This window comes from Trachurus japonicus, chromosome 23 (genome assembly GCF_045865225.1).
Source record: "Trachurus japonicus isolate A0001 chromosome 23, Traja_1.0".
NCBI lineage: Eukaryota > Metazoa > Chordata > Actinopteri > Carangiformes > Carangidae > Trachurus > Trachurus japonicus.
The window spans coordinates 15,223,353-15,242,901 of NC_140929.1; the positions used below are offsets into that span (position 1 = coordinate 15,223,353).

General features: G+C 41.9%; 1 protein-coding gene across 16 annotated transcripts in view; it reads left to right on the forward strand.

Moving 5' to 3' along the window:
- cald1a (caldesmon 1a) overlaps positions 1–19,549 on the forward strand; it is a 153,409-nt gene that overhangs the window by 129,268 nt on the left and 4,592 nt on the right. For 3 of the 16 annotated variants that reach the window (XM_085769770.1, XM_085769768.1, XM_085769769.1), the window contains exons 3-13: positions 2,403–2,540; positions 4,920–5,355; positions 5,450–5,482; positions 7,194–7,306; positions 8,546–8,813; positions 11,230–11,367; positions 14,850–14,893; positions 15,132–15,207; positions 16,201–16,344; positions 16,508–16,603; positions 18,056–18,124. In XM_085769770.1, the coding sequence (XP_085625896.1) occupies positions 2,403–2,540; positions 4,920–5,355; positions 5,450–5,482; positions 7,194–7,306; positions 8,546–8,813; positions 11,230–11,367; positions 14,850–14,893; positions 15,132–15,207; positions 16,201–16,344; positions 16,508–16,603; positions 18,056–18,124 (1,555 nt within the window). Of the gene's footprint in view, positions 1–2,402; positions 2,541–4,919; positions 5,356–5,449; positions 5,483–7,193; positions 7,307–8,545; positions 8,814–11,229; positions 11,368–14,849; positions 14,894–15,131; positions 15,208–16,200; positions 16,345–16,507; positions 16,604–18,055; positions 18,125–18,449; positions 18,502–19,549 lie in introns of all 16 variants that reach the window. The other 13 variants (XR_015035128.1, XR_015035129.1, XR_015035130.1 and 10 more) reach the window with 7 other exon arrangements.

The window sequence follows — 19,549 nt, forward strand, 5'->3', positions numbered from 1 at the left end:
GTGCACACAGGGGGGTTTTGGCTACAGATTTAATTGACTTAACTGGTTTATGTTAGCTAATATTAGCAAACTGCAGATACTGTGATACTTGCATGCAAAGTTTTAGCATCATATGTCACCATGGTAACAATGACTGATATGATGTAAAAGTCACCCCTCTCTTAAAAGTGGAAGAGTCTTAACTTCCATCTGGATTTGACCGTGGTTTCAGTGGTCAAAGATGCAGAGTTATCAGAATTAGCACATGCTCATGCACATGTGTAAAGCATTGCCTGACGTCACTGATGTCATCGTCCCGTAGGTCCAGCCTGGGCGTTAACAGATTCATCTGTTCTGTTATGACAACATTACTAATCTGAAAGAGAGAAACAGGAGATGGAGGGGCACAGTGTAGGGGAAGTAAAGGAAGAGGAAAACTGTTGTTCACGAGCTGTAAAACTTCACATAAACCTCCGAGCCGCTTTGGCTTGGTTAACCACACATGTTGCAATTAACATGCAATAGCACGCTTCGCTAGACGACCTCAAAGGCTGTGCTGTGATGTTAGGTAGCTAGGCATGTGGGTAGCAGTGCGAGTGTAAAGGTCAGTAGGGCCAACACAGATCAAGCATAGAGCTGAGTTCATAGACGTCAGGTGGCCAGACAAACAGCAGTTTGGAAACTGATTTAATGCTAAGGAAGGGTAAAACTGTCTCAGGTAGCCCTGCAATCCCCAGTTTATGATGCTTTTCTGTGTAATTTAGTATCAAATATACTCAACTTTTTGGGTGTTGCCTCTTTCCTTTAACCTGTCTACTTCCACTCCAGATAGATTTCCTGCTATTTTACAGCATGACTTTGCACTGGCCCCAGAGAAAGGCCCGAACAGGCTGTGTTTAATCGAATTTAAGCACATAAATATACAGTAGCTCGCTGGCCAACTAGATTGAGAACAATGGAGTTGTGTTTGACGATTGCATGCAGCCACACCCTTTACATAATCCACTGCATTTATTACAGACATGCATAATCCACTGCATGTCTGCTTTGGATTTTGGCAAGATGGTGAGTCGAGAAAGAAGAAGTAAAAAACAGATGTTTACCAATGTTCTTTTTTTGGCATGACTTGCCATGACCTTGCTATCTACTGTGTGCTTGACCAGTCATGCATAGTCATAATAAAGTAAAGTGAAAATTCAAGGGACATCACCAGCAGCTGTGTACAACACTACTGATATATTAATGGGTTGGGTTCATCTAATTATTTGCAAACATTCTTAGGCTGTGAGAAGCTGTATTCAAAAAGTATCTTGCACAGCTTATATAGCATAACATTCCAACACAGTAGTTGGCTCTCTATGGAATCCTTTTTTGGAAAAGGCCGGTATGTTTTTTTCTGTTTTCTTTACTGTGACTTAGATAAAAAAGAATGTATTCCACACCTATATTTGTCTATTAAGTGTATGGCTACAGCTAGAAGTCTGTAGCTTAGCTTAGCTTAGCTTAAAAAGTAAACAACGGCAAACAACTATTTTGCTTGTTTTGAAATGTAAATACTTGAGTCATACCCGACATAATGTGTTACATAGTTTCAGAGGCATTGGTAGGAAGATACTCCCCTGCATCCAGCCTTTGTGATGAGCTAAACTATGCTGCTCCTTTGTAGCATGTTCATTTTCGCATTTAACTTTTACAGAAAAAGCAAAATAAGCATATTTTGCAAAATGTTGAACAGTTCCTTTAAACTTGGAAACTTGTGTGGAGATGAATGTCTCACAAAACTGAGCTCATGTCTCCAGTTTTATGAAAACAAGAAGCAGTGTCTTTAAAACAGAGCTTGTTTCACATACATGAGCAGAAATATAGCTAAGTAGTTTTGACACAAGGTATTTTTTAACTTGTGATTTCTAGATTTAATGTAATATTGAATTCTTCATAGAAACTTTTAAGGCTAGTGGTGGTTTTGCGGCACACAAACACACTTAAACACACACACCCCTACCCAGTTTGATGTATTTCAACACAAAGCAGACCAGTATAAACTGTGGGCCAGAAACTCAGTTTCTCTCCTCCTCTCTAATCCTCAGCCAAGCCATGTCTGAGTTTTATCAGCTCATGAAAACTGCTGCCATGATAAGATGTATTAGTTGTTGCACAGCTTACAGGTCGGCTTGATAGGAGAGAGGAAGATAGAAAAAAACTAAACTTTGGACAAATCCAGCAGGTTTGGTCACTGCGATGATTACAGTCCAATTTAAAGGATTGTTCACTTTGAAGTTTTTAACTGTGGAGTTAAACGGAGGAAGGGAAGAAGCAGATGAAAGAGTGAAAGAACGAGTTTGAGGGGGAAAAAAAGAAAATGTCTCTCTTTGTCTCCTGACTCTCTCTCTCTCTCTATTTCTTTCTTCTTTTGTCTCCCTCAGGTTGGCGAGGAATGACGATGATGAAGAGGAGGCAGCCCGCGAGAGGAGGCGCAGGGCACGCCAGGAGAGGCTGAAGAGCAGGGAGGGCGAGGAGCCCAGCGGACAGCCAGACAGCCTGGTCATGACCAACAGCCACAGGTGACACAAATAGCAACACAAGCTCTGTGGGTGATATATATGTAGTCAGCAGCCGACTGCTTGGCTCCCAATTCTTTTTATTACTGTCATATCATCCTGGCTGGTTAAAGGACCTGTACCTCAGTGATAAATAATGCATGCGGGTCCCTCTCTGTGTGAGAAAATGAGGAAGAATCCCGAGGGAACAAATGTTAGATGTGGGGATTATTTGAAGACTTCTGGGATGTGGGAAGTGTCAGCTGGATGTCAAGCTTTTTGTTCTTACACAGTAAATACACAGTTCACAGAGGGAATGGTGACAGAAACTTACTTCTTGAAATGATTGGTATAATGTTTGAAACAAAAGTCAAGAAATAGAAGCTGCACTCTCATTTTTGTCCTTTTTTTTATCCTGTACCTAATGGTGTCCTGCCCATATTGGTTTGTAAGACACTATTCAACAGTGATAATCAGGATGGCCACAAAGCAACAAATATTTAACAAAATTAAAAAAAAACAAACAAAAAAAAACACTTTAAAGTTTCCAATTTCATATACAAATTGAATATAACATTCTCTGTCTTAATTGTCATGCTTTTTCTAGAAGTCTTATGAAAAACAAAAATCTCCTTCTCAAAGAGACAACTCAACGTATCACCATCGAACAACCAAAAATACATCTGTGTTCTTACACTGAATTTCAAATTGTTGCACATCCTTAACAACACCAAGGTCACGTAGAATACAAAGACACTGCTCCTCAGGGCTACCTTTATATCTGCCTACTTCAATTGGCAGTGATAAGGTACCAGTTCTTAACTCGGGCACACAGGGAGCTCTCTTAAAATTTAGTCTCACATAAGGCTCTGTGTAATAATCTTCTTTAATTTTGCACATAATTCTTCAGTTTAACCTTCAGTTTAGCCTGCTCTTTCCCTGTGAGGATGTAGGTATTATTGTTAGTTTTTATTTTACACCACAAATTGGTCATTAAAATAAAAAGTAAATCAAAAACAGAGCATATAGCAGCAACATCTTGACAAACTCAACAACCACAAGAGCTGAATCCCACTCCCTGTCCTTCCGCAGCTGTCCATATCACAACTAACTTATGATCTCATGGCTATCCATCATCCAAACTGTCATAGGTACAAAGGAGCTAAATATCCATCTCTATGCATTTTGAGACTATGAGATCAATTGCCTTGGCTGCAGTGGAAGTGGTGGTGGGCTGCTCTGACATCTACCAACACAGACGATGCTTTGTGGCCATGAATATTTCCCCTCTATGAGCTCAGAGATACATCCTGGGTCCGGTCGAACAACAAGGGGATTGTGCGGGAGGATGCTGAGGCAGGATCTAGTGCTGACCAGCCATTGTTGATTGTGTAGATTCAAGGATAATGTTTGCCAGACTTTTAGGTCAGAATTTGAGTAGCACAGTCTGCTGACGGCTTTTTGTTTATGTGCATCATTGTTGATAGTTAGCTACTGTATCAGTGAGTGTATGAATACAGACCAAGGAGAATCAAGGAGAACTTTGCTGATTCATAATTTATTTTCAGTCTTGACCATGAGTTTATATTTCAAAATTTTAAAGGTGCAGCCCCGTCAATTAAGCCATATATCAGCAGCCACATTTCTACAGTATGTTACAATGCATACACTATAAGATTGCTTGACCTTTTTAACCTTCTTTCCCATGCTTTCTGCGGGGGTCATAGCCACTGTGGGTCAGTTGTCAGTTAGTCAGTTAGTTTATCTGACTGACAACTTTACATACTTAAAGAGACCCCGAGAAGTTTGCTTTTGGTTATAAAAGAGTCTCATACTAATAATAAATATATCGTTATTTTGATATTATTATTTAGTGGTCGGCTCGCCCAGCATTTCCTAGTTTCGGTTTCCCAGATGCTGCCCGGCGGGTCATGGGAATAACGCCGTTTATGGACGGAATACCGGACGGAATACTGGACGGATACGACGGTATCTGATCGTCTTCGGACCTCCGACTTTCATTCTTGATTAATGAAATCATTCTTGAAAAATGCGTTCGCTTTCGTCCGTCTTGAGCCGGTCCCAGAATTTCACTGTGCGCCTGGAGGCTCTTGGGAAATGTAGTGTGAAAAGTACTTCGCTTTCCGAAACTCCTCGTAGTCCCTTTAAATTCAAACCGCTTATAATGAATCTGAAGTCTTCACTACGTGTCTGTAAACAAATATGAAGCAGTTAGAGGTTACAGCCTTTGCTCAAGGGCAGCTAAAGGGTAACAGGACATAATATTATGCACTCACTCACCACTTACGTCTGCTGCTCTGACCTCAATGCTTCCTCCTCATTAACACAGTGAAATGTTTGTCTTCTTTCTCCCTCTCCCTCTCTCTCTCTCTCTCCTCCTAGTGTGACAGAGACAGTGTCTGTGAGCAGCTCTTATGGAGGCGGCGGGGACGACGACGACCAAGCCCTGCAGGAGCGCATGGCCAAACGCGAGGAGAGACGGCAGAGACGCATGAAAGAGGCGCTGGAGAGACAGAGGCAGGACCCCACCGGGACAGAGGACAACGGCAGCGTCACCACGGAGAAAAACAACGAGGAAGAGGAGAGGCCCTCCTCCTGCCGTAGGGGTCGTTACCGTGACAATGAGGAAGAGGAGGAGAAGACATACACATACGGCTCAAGGAGAGAGGAGAAGGAGCAAGAGGAGCCCAGAGAGGAAGAGGAGGCTGCTCCTGAGGGTGGAGAGGAAGCAGAGGAGGCTGTAGATGATGAGGAGGAGGAGGAGGAGGAGAAGGTGGAGGTGGAGGAGAAGCCGAGAAGGTCTTACTTGAGAGAAGAGGTGAGTCATCTGCTTATTGCTGCCCATGTGTTGTAGCAATTTGTTCTGCTTTTATGGCTGACAGACCCTGCCAATGTGATGCTTGTTTTTGTAGGAATCAGCCGAAGAGCCTCAAAGTCAGAACGAGGTATGGTCATTGATCTGTTGACTTTGAGATGCACACTGTTGAGCTGATCCCTGCTCTCTGTTTCAAAGAACCGCTGTAATCCTTTCCTGTAGGAACTCGCTGAAGAAGAAACACAGTCAGTAGTCAGTGAGAGTTCAAATCAGGCCAAGTCAGCAAATACAGAGGAGGAGGAGGAGGAGGAGGAGGAGGATGCAGTAGAATCAGGGGAGGCTGAAGAGCTACCTGATGATGAAAATGTAGATAAATCATCAGAGAACAAGCCTATGTCACTCATAAATGACAGTGAAGAGGACAAAGAAGTATGTGAGATACTACACTCAGAGGATAATGAGGTATCATACATGTGGTAAGAGTTTCAGTAGAGGTGTAATGCACTGCACAGAAAAACTCTCTGGGTAATTTCACTGTCTTGATGAGATATGTAAGGACTAATGGACAAAAAAATTGCTCTTAATAAGACTCATCATGTTGAGTTTGTGATGTATGCCGGAGCCAGACACTGAAATTACCCAGACACCTTGTGTCGTCACGGCGTGGTTTGCACCATTTGCAAACTGGAGGTAACCGAGCCAACGCTTTATGAGGTGTGGTTGTAGCAGTGTGGTCGGATTGTTAATAAGGTTAATGCTATGCACAGAGTGGTCACACTGTGTGTTTTTTTGTTTTTTTTTCCTGCACGTTTTCCACCTCAGCCATGAGAGCAGCAACACTTCACATCAAACTGACTCCACTCCAAAAACTGACTGTAGTTATATTTGATATAATCTGCATCTATGCTGCAAAGAGCAGTACTAATGAGATCACTGAGCCATTATATTTTGTGGGTACTTGCAGTCAACTGTTTTAGACCACACTAAAAAAAATTATTAAATTATTTAAAAGTAAGAAGCCAACTGAGAATTGTTCTATTACTTTGGAAATGTAAAATGAATAGTCAGTGGGATAAGTTAGTTTCATCAGTCTACTTTTTCCTTTCTGTTGTAGTTGATTGTTTTTCAAGTCTATACAAGCATCTGAACTGTTTTAACTACTCAAGTGAGCACTTTTCAGTTTGAATTCTTGAGTAGTGAGTCTTTAAAGTAAAGACCCTTATGGACTAAAGGTTTTATTTTGTAGTCAGTGTGGGTGTATCGGAGCTCCTCTGACCAGAGCTCTTCAGTTTCAGGATGCTTTTTATAGTGTAAACAACAGCACTCAAAGGCAGCTCATGCTCCTCAGTACTTTCTGTCAGAATAAAGACATTTATTATTCCTCAGTTATAATAGTAGTTTTTTTTCTCCTTGTTTCTGTGCTCACATGTATTTTATTAAAAACCTGTGTGCCGGAAACATCCACCAAAACTGATAGACAGCAGCATCAGCGAGACCTTCTGTATGTTCTGTGCTGCAGGTTAAAATAGGTATGTTTTTTAATCATGTGACTGGCAGTTATAGATACACATGATAGTCATAATTTATAAAACTTAATCTATGTCTTTAAAAGTAGAAAATATCCAGCTGGAGACACTCCCAGGTTGATCGCATGTTCTAAAATCCTGTGTCAGCAGTAATGCTGGAGTGGACACCGTTTGATGTGATGTTCTGTGTTATTTCCTTTCGGGTGTGCTCTCTTTCTCATGTGACGTCCTGCTGTGCCGCTCGGTGGATCCCGTCCGTTCAAGCCGACCCACCGATCACGTGTGCTCACTGTCCCGGTGGTTGTTTGTGTGCAGGTGGATGAGAGAGGCGGGGCCAGGGAGGAGAGGGAGGAGCAGAGGAAGCAGAACGGAGGGCTGCACGAAGAGGCGGCTCCCAAACAACACAGGAAACCTGAGAGGACCCTCAGGTGCACAGACACACCGACACACACAAAGTCACGGCCTGGTTCTCGCTCTGCGGCCAAAAATCTCATGAAATATTCAAGCAACTCTGTTTTCCCCAAAACCAAATTCCTACGATTTGTGTGATAATTTGCTGCCAAGAAAGAAAATCTAAATAATTTCATTTGTTTCTTTCTCTCACACAGAGTCACCAGCACGAATATCAATGTTTTATGCCAGAACAAATATTCAATATTTAGTCTCCTGCGTTTTTCAATATTTTACCACTCGAATTTTCAGACTTCAAACATATGCACAAGTATTGCAACCAGTGGTATTTTCATTATTAATTCATCTGCCAGTTATTATTTTATTTTTGTTCCATTATTATTATTTGGCTTGAAAAATGTTGCAAACTATTACTCCATAACCAAATGTCTGCTGATTATTTTGTTGGCAATCCACTCGTATCATTTCAGCTCTAATACCTACCACATTTTTGTCAAAAAGGTCTTGTACTTTTTATCTTAAAAGTAATTTAACAGTGAAAGGTAGCACACTGAAATCCCAATTTTCCATTCTTCATAAGCTGATATATCAGTGCCTCTCTACACTCCACCAGCTGTGGAAAAACACTGCAGTAACTTTATATTCTTGACTTAAAGGTCAGCTGGAAAGATCAAGTTACCTAACAGAGATCACTGTTACTTTTCCAAAATAAGATGCAAAAATACTTATAAGAAAAAAAAAACCTTACACTATGATCACATAAAATCAAAACAAATGTTAGTATTTACTATGTAATACTATGGCAGAAGACTGGGTCTTATTTTTAACTGATATTACAGACGGACTTTTATTGTTTGTTGTTTCAGTATTGGCTAAGGCATCTGCAAAATATCTGAATAGTGTGAATAGGATTTTCTAGCAAACAAGCTGTTTTTATGAATCATTCAGGCATAGCAGAGTGCTGTGTGTTTTTAACCTGCACCACCTACAGTAATGTAAATCTCCAGCGTGTAGCACTGAATGAAACTTCAGCTGAGCTGTAACCTTATCTCTGCAGTGGTGATTGTTGGTATTTGTATGGGTGTACGCCGCAAATGCACTTGTCTGTCTGTGTTTGCTCATCCAAATCCTTCAAGCGTATCTTTAAATATTCAGTTTGTATCAAATTTCAGGTGTTAACCTGCATGTCAACCTGCTTTGTTGTTGTTGTGATCTGCATTTGTGCACTGACCTGTTGTGTTGTGCATCTGTCCCAGTCGCGGCAGTGTACGCTCCCCCGAGGTGTCCGCGGCCGACGACCAGGACGACGCTGCCCGCCTCGAGGCGGAGCGCAAGCTCGAGGAGCTGAAGCGTCGCCGCGACGACGCGGAGAGCGAGGAGTTTGAGAGGATGAGGCACAAGCAACAGGAGGCCGAAGTCGAGCTGGAGGAGCTGAAGAGGAAGAGGGAGGAGAGGAGGAAGGTGCTGGAGGAGGAGGAGAGGCAGAAGAAGCAGGAGGAGGCGGAGAGGAAAGCCAAAGAGGAGGTAGGGAGAGGAGAGGAGAGGAGAGGCATGTGTGGTGAGGTCATTTTATGGACTGAGTTTGATTAGTGCTGCTCTGAAATTAATATGTTTCTCACATTTTGTTTAGGATTATATAATTCTGCAACTATTGTGCATATTTTTTATTTTTGGTGGAAAAAGCATCCAGGCCTCTGGGTGTGTTTCTATGGCAGCAGTTGACTGGCATTTAACTGGCACACTTCAGAAGTTGGCACATTACAGGAGTTGACATCATGTCAACTTCTGTAATACACAAGTGCAAGTGACTGAAACATGACATGCCACATGGCGCTGGTAATCTGCCGTCAGCACTTTAAGACTACTGTCCCCTTACCACAGTTCAACACTCCTTCATCCTGTTCAGTTTCTCTTTCACTCACTAACAAGATAGGCTAACTAGCTTCCACCCAGACACTTGCTATTATTAGCACCGATTCCCAGCAGACAGCACTTTGTATTGATGTTATTTCAACATCTGCTGAGTCATTGGCAGTTTGTGCACATTCACTGCTGTGTTCATGCTACATTAGAAAGAAGAAGGTCTTGCTAATGTTAGCTGGCTCTTTTTTTTTTTTTTTTAAGATGATAAGATCCACCTGCACTGATCGCCCACTGGGGAAATTCAATTAGACACAGCAGCACAAGGGAATGTAGAAACATCAAAGAAAGCATAATTTCCTTGCATACCTATGCATCAGAGATGAGTAATTCAATTAAAATTAAGTAGTAGACAGATGTATTTAATATACATGTTCAGTGTCTGTGTGTTGTGCAGTGGTGTGTGATTCTGGCAGTCAACACATCCCAGAGGTCACTGGGTGCTGTGACGAGTCTGATAGCATGAATCAGCCTCCTGAGTGCACTGAGGCATGTGGGTGAAGAGTCTGGCTGAATGTGCCACACAGCCGCCTCAGCTTGGCATAGAAAAGATAAGAAGGGTCGTCCATGATAGCCGTCAGCTTCCCTCTTATCCAGCTGTCCTGCACCAACACAGAGCTGGCCGCCTTCACCATTTTTGCCCTGTTCGTTGGCACCACAAGTCCTAATGCCACTTCCCCAGCTACATAACACTACAGACTGTTAGAGCATCCTTCTCTATCTGTGACAAGTCCAGAAGTTATACCCTTATTATGATCTTTACCTCTATTATATATTAAAATTATCTCAAATTTCACAGGCCATATCCTGTCATTGTTTTTCACACCACTGTCATGTTGATTTAGCCGTTATACCTGGGTGAGTCGAAGCCCATGCATCACACTCAAACTAGCACCGCAGTGACGTTATCTCTCCATACTTCACCGCTATCATGACTCAGCCTATTTGCGTCGCTACTCATAGCTCACATATGTCAGTCCCATTTCCTCCCCTTTGCAACAACCTCATCCTTATGTATCTCAAACATGATAACCCCCCTCCAGCTCTCCAGCAGCGCTCAACGTCGTTCTTTTTTCCTTTTTCAGCTGCTCGCTCCGAGGCCCGGCGATTCTCACTATTACCCTGACTAGTCGTCTTTGTTGATCTTGGCTCTGAATGTGGCGGCCCGTCTCTCGCTATCTGCCCCTGTTCTTCTCCTCTTGTGTGATGTTAATGAGGCCTTTTGGTTTGTAATTAAAAGATGGCCCAGAGATACAGAGAGACTAATTAACCAAGACAAGGCTGCTGGAGAGCCATGATATACTGCCAAGCACCAGCCCTCCTCTTAATACTGTACAAATGGTTCATACATTATTTTTTATTTTTTTTAACTACTCTTGATAATCGCCATGTCTCAGGCTTTCCAAAATGGCTTTTTTCCTGAGGCAAGCGATCACTGTAAATAAGAATTTGTTCAGAGTAATTGAATTTGTTCCTGACCTGCTCCATTGGCCAGAGTAAGTAAATAAATTAGAAAGTGGCACATATCTATTGTCTGGGTTAGCCTGCATGTTGGTCCCTTGTTGGCAACCGATTCTGTTTCATATAACAACTTATGATAATATAAATACTGTAGGGCCCTCCTTCTCTCTGTTCTTATTCTGTGTCATAAGAAAGTTATTTAACTCACGCACAGTTCCTGAAAAAAACACAACATTCTTTGCTCCAAACACCCGGTCTGTTAGTTCATTCCCATACAAAATCCTCTGGTGCACAGGAAGTGTGCTTTAGGTTTCCAGAGGCAACAGTGGTTTGTTTAGAGTAAATAGATGAGAAGTAGACCGTAAGCATGAGCAGCAATATCCGGCATGGGTGATCCCACAAAGAACAGAGCGCCACCTACATAATGCTCCTGGTAAATTGTTAGAAATGTTCCCATCATCACCAAATATCCTGTAAAATGTTGTTAGGAAATAACAAGGACGTTTAGCAGATGCACTTCCGAAAGCAATCCCTAACTGAAAATGTCACTCTTCCTCAGGAGGAGAAGAGGAAGATGAAGGAGGAGATTGAAAGGAGGAGGGCAGAGGCAGCAGAGAAGAGACAGAAGGTGGAGGACACCATGGATGGAGATGAGAAACCCTTCAAGTGTGTCAGTCCCCGAGGCTCCTCCCTGAAGGTCAGTCTTCCATTTCTGACCTTTCACCTCCATCAACACTGGATCAATCCTGCTTTATTTTTTGTCGCTCAACTCTTTGCTAATAACTAACTAACCCTCCTTGGTTGGTGTGTCTACGTCTGTGTAGCGTCCCTAGCTGGCATGGCACATAATGTAGTCCATAATGATAATGGTGACAGATTTCCCACTGGAAATTGTGGATTTCACACAGTCGATTATGCCAACTGAAGAGACAACTGTCGCTGGCAGATTTTATTCACTGTAGCTATCCTTTCTAATTAAGCTAATGTCAGCTCCAGCGTTGGTGTAAACCTCTCAGATAAAAGCAGACTTTTGAATTTTCCCAGCTAACGGTTCGTCAAACTGTCTAAAAACATGCACCTATACCTACTTTGAATTTTACATACGTGATACTTATAAAATACCAAAAGCTAAAAACCTGAGGCTAAGATCTTTGCCAGCTAATCCATGTAAATGCAACTGAGACTGTTCAAGTTTGGCTGCTTAGTTTACATACTTGTTTGTACTTTAAAACAGGTCTAACACACTAACGCTACAGACTGATAGAAGTAACCAGTTAGGTTCACATGCTAACATTAAAGCAGACAAACACCTTTTTGTCAGTTTTCTATACTTCTGCTCATGGGTTTTTGGTTTTGGAGGATGAACACATGATCCAAACTCTTACGACACACAGTACCGTACACACTGCTTCAACATGTGGAGAAATCCAAAGCTTATTGTTACTAAGCTGTGATTAGACCGTCCCGGTTCAGGGAAGGGGTTTACCTTACTGTCAGTTTCACAGCCAGTTCTAAACACAGAAAATCCAGTTCAATACTTAAAACAACTCCAGATCTCCATGTTGTACTGGGCTGCCTGTGCTGTATTTGCATCCCGTCCAGCACAGTTGTCAATATAATAGTTCTCCTAATCTCACAAATCCCTCTCATCTGGCATCGCAGCAAAGCTCAAGCTAAACATTCAAAATATTTGGAGAGATTTAGTGCCAGATGACCCACGTCCGCCCCTCTCACCTCTTTTAGCTCCTTGCACAGAGTGTTATCTGATTGAGATGAAGGAGTTTTCATAATTGGAAAGAACCTCGATGAACTGAGAAATGTGGAAAAATCAGCTGCTGGCAAATTTGAGCGTTGACTTAGACATTTCCCTGACTTGTTAACCTGTTTGTCATAAGAAATACATAAGAAAAGCAACAGGAATCAAACCAGTTCATGCCCCTATCCTCCTCATTCAAAGATAAGTGCCTGTCATGGCGAAGGAACATCTAATCAACTGCGATGTGGATAAATGTTTTCAGCATTGCCAACAACGCCAACTCCCACACGTTGAGAATGGAGGGGGATTTTCAGCCAGTGGAGAAAATCTAATTAGCGACAGTTAGCAGTAATATATCCATCTGGCCCAGCACGGTGAGCGTCCAGGCTTAGACCCGCTGCTCTAATGGTCTGTGAGCTCTGACCGCACGAAAAACACTTTGTTTGTTTGTGGTCAGTTTGCGGTCACTGCTTTTTTAAGTAACTGTATTTCTCCACCCTGCTGCACTCGCCTCACAGACACAGCTTTACTTTGTCATCATGTTCACTGTAGGTATACCTGTCATTCTGTGTGTGTGTGTGTGTGTGTGTGTGTGTGTGTGTGTGTGTGTGTGTGTGTGTGTGTGCGCAGTCACATCTGTCAGCACACTACACACTATTCTGTATGACTTGTTGATTTGCAGTGTAAAACATTTTATTTGTGTTTGTGTGACACTGTATTACCATATGATACAGTTGAACTGTGTTACATACATATACTGTATATACAATTGAATTTGAAGACATGGAAAATATGTTGGTTAACGAACTTGACACAGCTAACATGATAGCAAACAGTGAAAGCTAACATGTAAGCAACTTTAGCATCCGTGCTTCTGGCCATTTTTTTTTTTTTAGCTTTGTTTTGACGCCAACAGTTCCTCCAGACAAAGAATATCTGCCTCTTTAGTTCTCCACTTTGTGCACCAACGAGCCTACTTTGTCTCTGTACTGTTTGGTGCTGAGCTAATATTGGGTGAGAGCAATGAGACTGAACCAAAACATTTAAGTTGCGTCCTGTGAAACCAAAACAGAGAAGGAATCATTTGACCCACTCTCAATCTGAAAATGTTGGTTAGTGTAGGTTTTCCAAGTATTTTGATTATCAGAGCATATAATATGGAGTGTCCTAATATGCACATAAACATATCTTATATGTTGCGAGGGCCAAATAAAACTACACAGCAGCAGTTAGATCTGCTTTTTCATTTTGTCACATAAATTTCTCGCTCCATTTATGTGCTGAGTGCATTTCATGCTCCGTCAGTTCTTTTCTATTTCAAATTTCAAAACTGCATGATACTGAAGACATTTGTTGTTTTCTTCATTACCTTTCGCCCTCTATGTGTTATTTCGCCATGACAACTGCCATACGTATTATTATGGCATTTATTACACTAAAACACAGAGGATTGTGCCCGGCTATCAGCAACCGCCTCCCAGTGGAACACACAGTCTTCATGTTATCAGCTGTAAAACAGCATAAACCCGCTCAATACTGTAGATAAAGTGCAGTGTTCTCTAGGAGAAAAGGACAGAGGGACAGAATGAAGGACAGGCTGCGGGGATGCAGGAAGGCGATTATGGTTAACAGGATTACTGTAACTGCGTTCGGATGGATACAGCTCTTTAAAACGCGTCTGAGAATGGGGAATTTCCTGTCAGGGAGTATTTTAGGAACTCCCACATTCGGTAGCAGCCAAGCGCAAGGTCCTTTTTCACAGAGAGAGGGGGCAGAGAGCTTTTTCTGCTGTTTCTTCTTTTGTCCATTTAAAGGTTTTTTTGTGAGCGTCTAAGGAACACATGTGTTGCCCCTTCTTGTAACCTCTTTGTCGTATATCATAAACAATCCACTGACATTCCCACAGTCCAGCGGCAGAGATAGGGGGAAAAAGCTTGCTGTGTTTTTTCTGTGTGTGTGCTTGTGTGCATGTGTGTGTGTTTCATATCACACACAGGGAACAATCACACACTCTGTGTGATCCTGGTCAGGAGAATCCAACTCACTCAGCGTACGAAGAAATGAGCCAAAATGAAATATCCACCACTAATCGAATAAAGTCTGTTGCAGTTAAATGATAATTGACAAGAAAGTTAAGTTATTAAGTTATTATGACTTATGAATCATCACCTGTAATTATTATAATTTGGAACACAATCACGTGTTTACATATTGACTTCTGAACTGAAGTCACAAGTGAAACACAGTGAAACTTCTCACACAAACAATAAACGACAGAAGCATGGAGGGGTTGGGTTTAACATCTGTTTTGAGGCTACCGAAGACTGAAGGAAAAATGTTGTGTTGCAGTGATATATTCATGAGTGGAACATCAGTGCGATATTTATACTGTAACCTAGAGGCTTTCTAACTTTTCTCCACAGATTGGAGAGAGGGCAGAGTTCCTGAACAAGTCGGCACAGAAAAGGTAAAACCACAGCTGAAGTATCATCAACCAGATTGTATCGTTCTCCCTAAGTAACAAAGGTTTTGTCGAGCATATAAGCCTTCCAGCTGTAGGGGGAGGAAAATGTAACTCAGAACTGAAGGTTGAATTCCCACTTGACTTTCTACTGTCAAGCAAATAAAGACCAAATGGTGTATAATATTTAAAGTCGTCACATTTGTTATGTGCTCTATGCTAACTGTTTGCTTTCGCCCAGCAGCGCGGTGAAGACGTCTCATTCTCCTGTGGTGTCTAAGATAGACAACAGGCTGGAGCAGTACACCTCAGCTGCTCAGGTCAGCAATGATTCAACTGTAAAAATGTACAACTTGTTCCATGTGAAACATTTGGCCATGATTGTGTGTCAAGCATCTTCCAGGAACACATTGAAAAAAAAACAGTTAAAGAAAAATCCATCAGTTATAGCTTTATATGCTCTTCTGTTTAGTTTGAAAAACAGATTCATGCACAAATAGAAGATAGAAAATAGTTTTTCCTAATGATAAAGGACTATTTTTCCTCATTAAACAGAATTTCTTCCGCCCAACTGGCTAATTTAGATGTTAGTGAGTAAATAGCTGCAAAGTCTTTGTGCATGATCCATATTTAACATAATTTTTGTTTTCATCTCAATAAACAACTTTGCAGCAATAGCCAGATAAGATGCAGTGAAGTCTTAAAAGGCCTTGATTTCAAAATTAAAAAGTCTGAAATTAAATATTTCTATTCTGCTGCGGGTTCCAGTGTGAGTTATAAAATATTCTGTGAAATCCCCAGCTCTAATGCTCCAGACCTCTGACCTTATACACTTTAAAATATAGCATTTTTAATTGCTTAATTAATTCATCCTCCCATTCATCCATTTTTGCTAATCCAGGCTGTTCTTTTTTATCATTAATTAATGATAGTATTGGGAATTATTGTTATATGCAGCAGTGAAGCCCTAATGAATTTATGCACATGGTAATTAATCCTGGCATATGAATTCTATTGGTTTTCCATAACTTTCATATGAATGATCAATCCTGCAGAAACCCTGTCAGGGCACCATGAATGTAATGTCATACTGCAAGCAGCGTAAAGGACAATTTGAAATCAGATTTGTGTAATAAGACAGATACAAATGAACTACAAAAATGTCCACATCTGATACCACTATCACCAAGCTGAAACATCAGACTGTGGGATCCACTCTGCAGTCGGAGCGTATCCTGCCTGTGTCCTGTTTGAGTTGTTCATAACAGACGTCCCCTGCTATTCTCCAGTTTAAACCCACCACTTTGTCTCAGCAGAGGGAGAACAAGGAGTCTCGATCCCCTCGCTCCGGAGCTGTGGATCTGCCCATGGTCACCGACAGCATACGAAACATCAAGAGCATGTGGGAGAAAGGCAACGTGTTCGGCTCCCCTGGAGGCGGCGCGAGCAACTTCAAGGTAAAAGACGAGGTGATGGAGGATGTGAGGACGCTGATTGTGTGCGCCTGTGTGACTGGAGGAGAGAGAGAGAGAGGAAAGAGCCCAATTCACTGGCACTTCCTGCTTGGCCCCGTTGCCGATGACGACCAGGCTTAGCTGACCTTTGACCCTGTCCAAACAGGAAGCAGCTGTGATGAAGACAGGCGTGGCAGGCCGCATCAACGACTGGCTGAATAAAACCCCGGAGAGCGGCAAAACACCAGGAGGAAGGCCAGCGGTAGGTCGTTGTAGGTCGTTGTTGGTCGTCGTCGTAGAAACCCCTGTGGCAAGTACAGTACATAATACTGTACTGTACAGCTTAGGACCCTATCGAGTCAAAATGCAGCTGTGGTGCTTGACTTGCATTATGCCTTTTCATATATCTATATAATTCTCGATGTTCGAAAAGCCTTCCGGCCTGGTTTATTTTTTGTTTTTCATACCACATAAAACACAACCCACAAGAAAGGAAAAAAGCACGCAGACAATGAATATAAACAAAGGGAGGGAAAAAAAGCAACTGATAAAATTACCACAGTGTTACCTATACATCTTTCATTTACTTTGAGTCATTCATTCATTTGTAAGAACAGTTAACATGGTAGAAAGTAGTTGAAAAAAAGGGAATGAGAGTTAGTAGACTAACCAGCAACTAGCTCTATAAAGGATCGCCAAGTCTTGTGGAAACTCTCTTCAGAACCCCAAAGAGTAAATCTGAGCTTCTCCAATGCAAGGTGTTGCATAGCATCTCTCCTCCACATTGTGTAACACATTGTATAATTCTTGGATCTACAAATCTGCAATATTCTTATTACTCTGAGTCACCATAAACAGTTTAGTGCTTGTGTTTGGTCGCTGTCAGTCAGATTTGGCCCACAGAGTCCTGAAAAAGCAGCTTATCATAGTTTTGGAGGATGAATAAAGTAACCTGTCCCCTTACAGACAGAGCTTGACACATGCATTTACTGTGTTTACAACTTTTCTAATGCTCTCGTCTGAGCATATTTGTATTAAGGCCTGAGTGGTCAGTCATGCATAAGGAGCAGTGATCCTGTAACATCTGATCTGTATCCATTCAAGCAGAGACCGGTCGCTTTCATAATAAACTGCAGTACTCTCTGCAGTGTTATTACGGTAATGGCGCAATTACTGCTGGTCACGTTCATTACAGTTCATGTTTTATAATGATTTTCAAATGATGCAGTGGAAGCAAGTCAGGTTGTCCTTGTGCACGTTTGTGAGATGATATCTGTCTGGTTCCCCCTGGTGGCCCCCGCTCAGAATAACCTGTGGAGAGCTGAGCTTGCTACAGTCGATGGGATATTTTTAGATTTGGCATCAGTCTTTTTTATCTTAAGCTTATCATAAGCTTTTCTAGCATTTCCTCCTGTGTATGGCTCCATGTCAGTGTATCCTACCACCCTCACTCATACGGCACCTATATCTTACCCAAATATTTATGTTAGAGCTCCATGCTGCACATTCTGGCTGATCGCACATCTGACGGTATAAGAGGAAACTAAATATTTACAAAGAAAGAGTGTCCAACAAGTCATAGCTGCCATCAACCATTCCTGTCGTTCTTCAGCTCTTTTTACATGTAGGCTCAGGTGCTATGACAACCATCTTCAAACTGATCTACAAAAGCTGAGCTTGTGTGTTCATCTCTTGTTGTCCGTCTCCTTCACAGGACCTGAAGCCTGTTGACGTCACCAACAAGAGGAGTCTATGGGAAAACAAAGGTGCCTCTCCAACTAAGGTAGCTTCTATATGAGTTCAGGCATTTCAGATTGCAGAAGAAAGGGATTTACAGGAGGGATCAGAGCACCAGTCTCACCCACCGGGGAAAATCCAACAGAGCAACACACATCTGGAATTTCTCCAGATGAATTTTTAACTATGCCAAATTGGTTTGTGGTCCTGGAAGGATTTTCTGAGGTTTCTCATGGTGTTCCAGTTGTTGTCAATCACAATATTGTTGAAGAAATGGTATAGTATTAAAATAACGATATTAGACTATTAGAATAATAATCTCATGGCAGCGATGGGTGTAACTATCACTTATGTTTGTTTTTGTTTTAAAGAACTCTCATAGCTAGTTGACCTCACCCTAAAATCTGGAATAAGCCTGGAGAGGTAAAAGAGTTGTTCCATGTTTCTTCATAGCGCTTATCACACAATGAGCTCACACTCTGCTGTCACACTCCTGTGCTCCCTGTCGTTGGCAGGGCTCTCCTCCGTTCTGCTCTGGTTGGACACTGCTGCTTATTTTAATCACACAGATACATACATATTTGAGAGTTTCACTACAAAATGAGATACTGAGAAATGTCTTATCTGTCATGTTAAAGCTGTTAACTAAAGTCACAGCATTTTATAGGATGTAATTATCTGAATCATGTAAACGTTGAGCTCTGCAGGATGCACATGAAGCATTTTAGAATGAAACCCCTTCGTTGTAAAAACATGTTTGCCAAATGTTGTAAGTGTTGTAAAAAATTAAAAGAACAAAACGGACATCAACAAAGCCGGAGAAAAGCCAATTTTAAAGAAGGATTACGCTGTTGACTCCATTAACACCCACAACTTGTTTAAGCTGACTCAACAAAACCCAGAAGATTCTGTGTCGTAAAAAAAAAAAAAGGCCTTTAGCGGCGTGACTGTTGTCCAACTACGGGCTGAATGCTTCTCACAAATGGCCGTATCACTTCACCGCTCCTTCTTCTGACAGCCACAAATCACTGCTCTCCGTCCAGCTTCACTTGACTTTTTATTGCCCTAATGGAGAAAATGTTTACAGCATTTTCTACAACTGAGACGCCTCGGTAGATTCGCCACGGCAAGTTTGACAGATTTGAATCACTGTTATCACCTCACATTTTCAAACAAGTCCGACTAAACCTGACTGGACTACATTTCTGTCTTCATTTCTATACATAGATGAAAGTGTGTTTGCAGAACCGCTTAAGAGAAGTGACACTCCACATTTTAAAACAGAGCATGACAAGGATGTCCTCTCTACCCACTTACTTTCCTATAAACTTTCCTTCCTTCCTACTCTGCTAGTCGCGTCTTCCTGCAGCCGGCAGCTGCAGAGCAGGCCTGGGGGGCTGTGGTCCGCTGCAGTGAGTAGGGGGGTTGGAGGGCAGCGGGCCAGGCGGTGGTCTGCACTGACGTAAAAGCA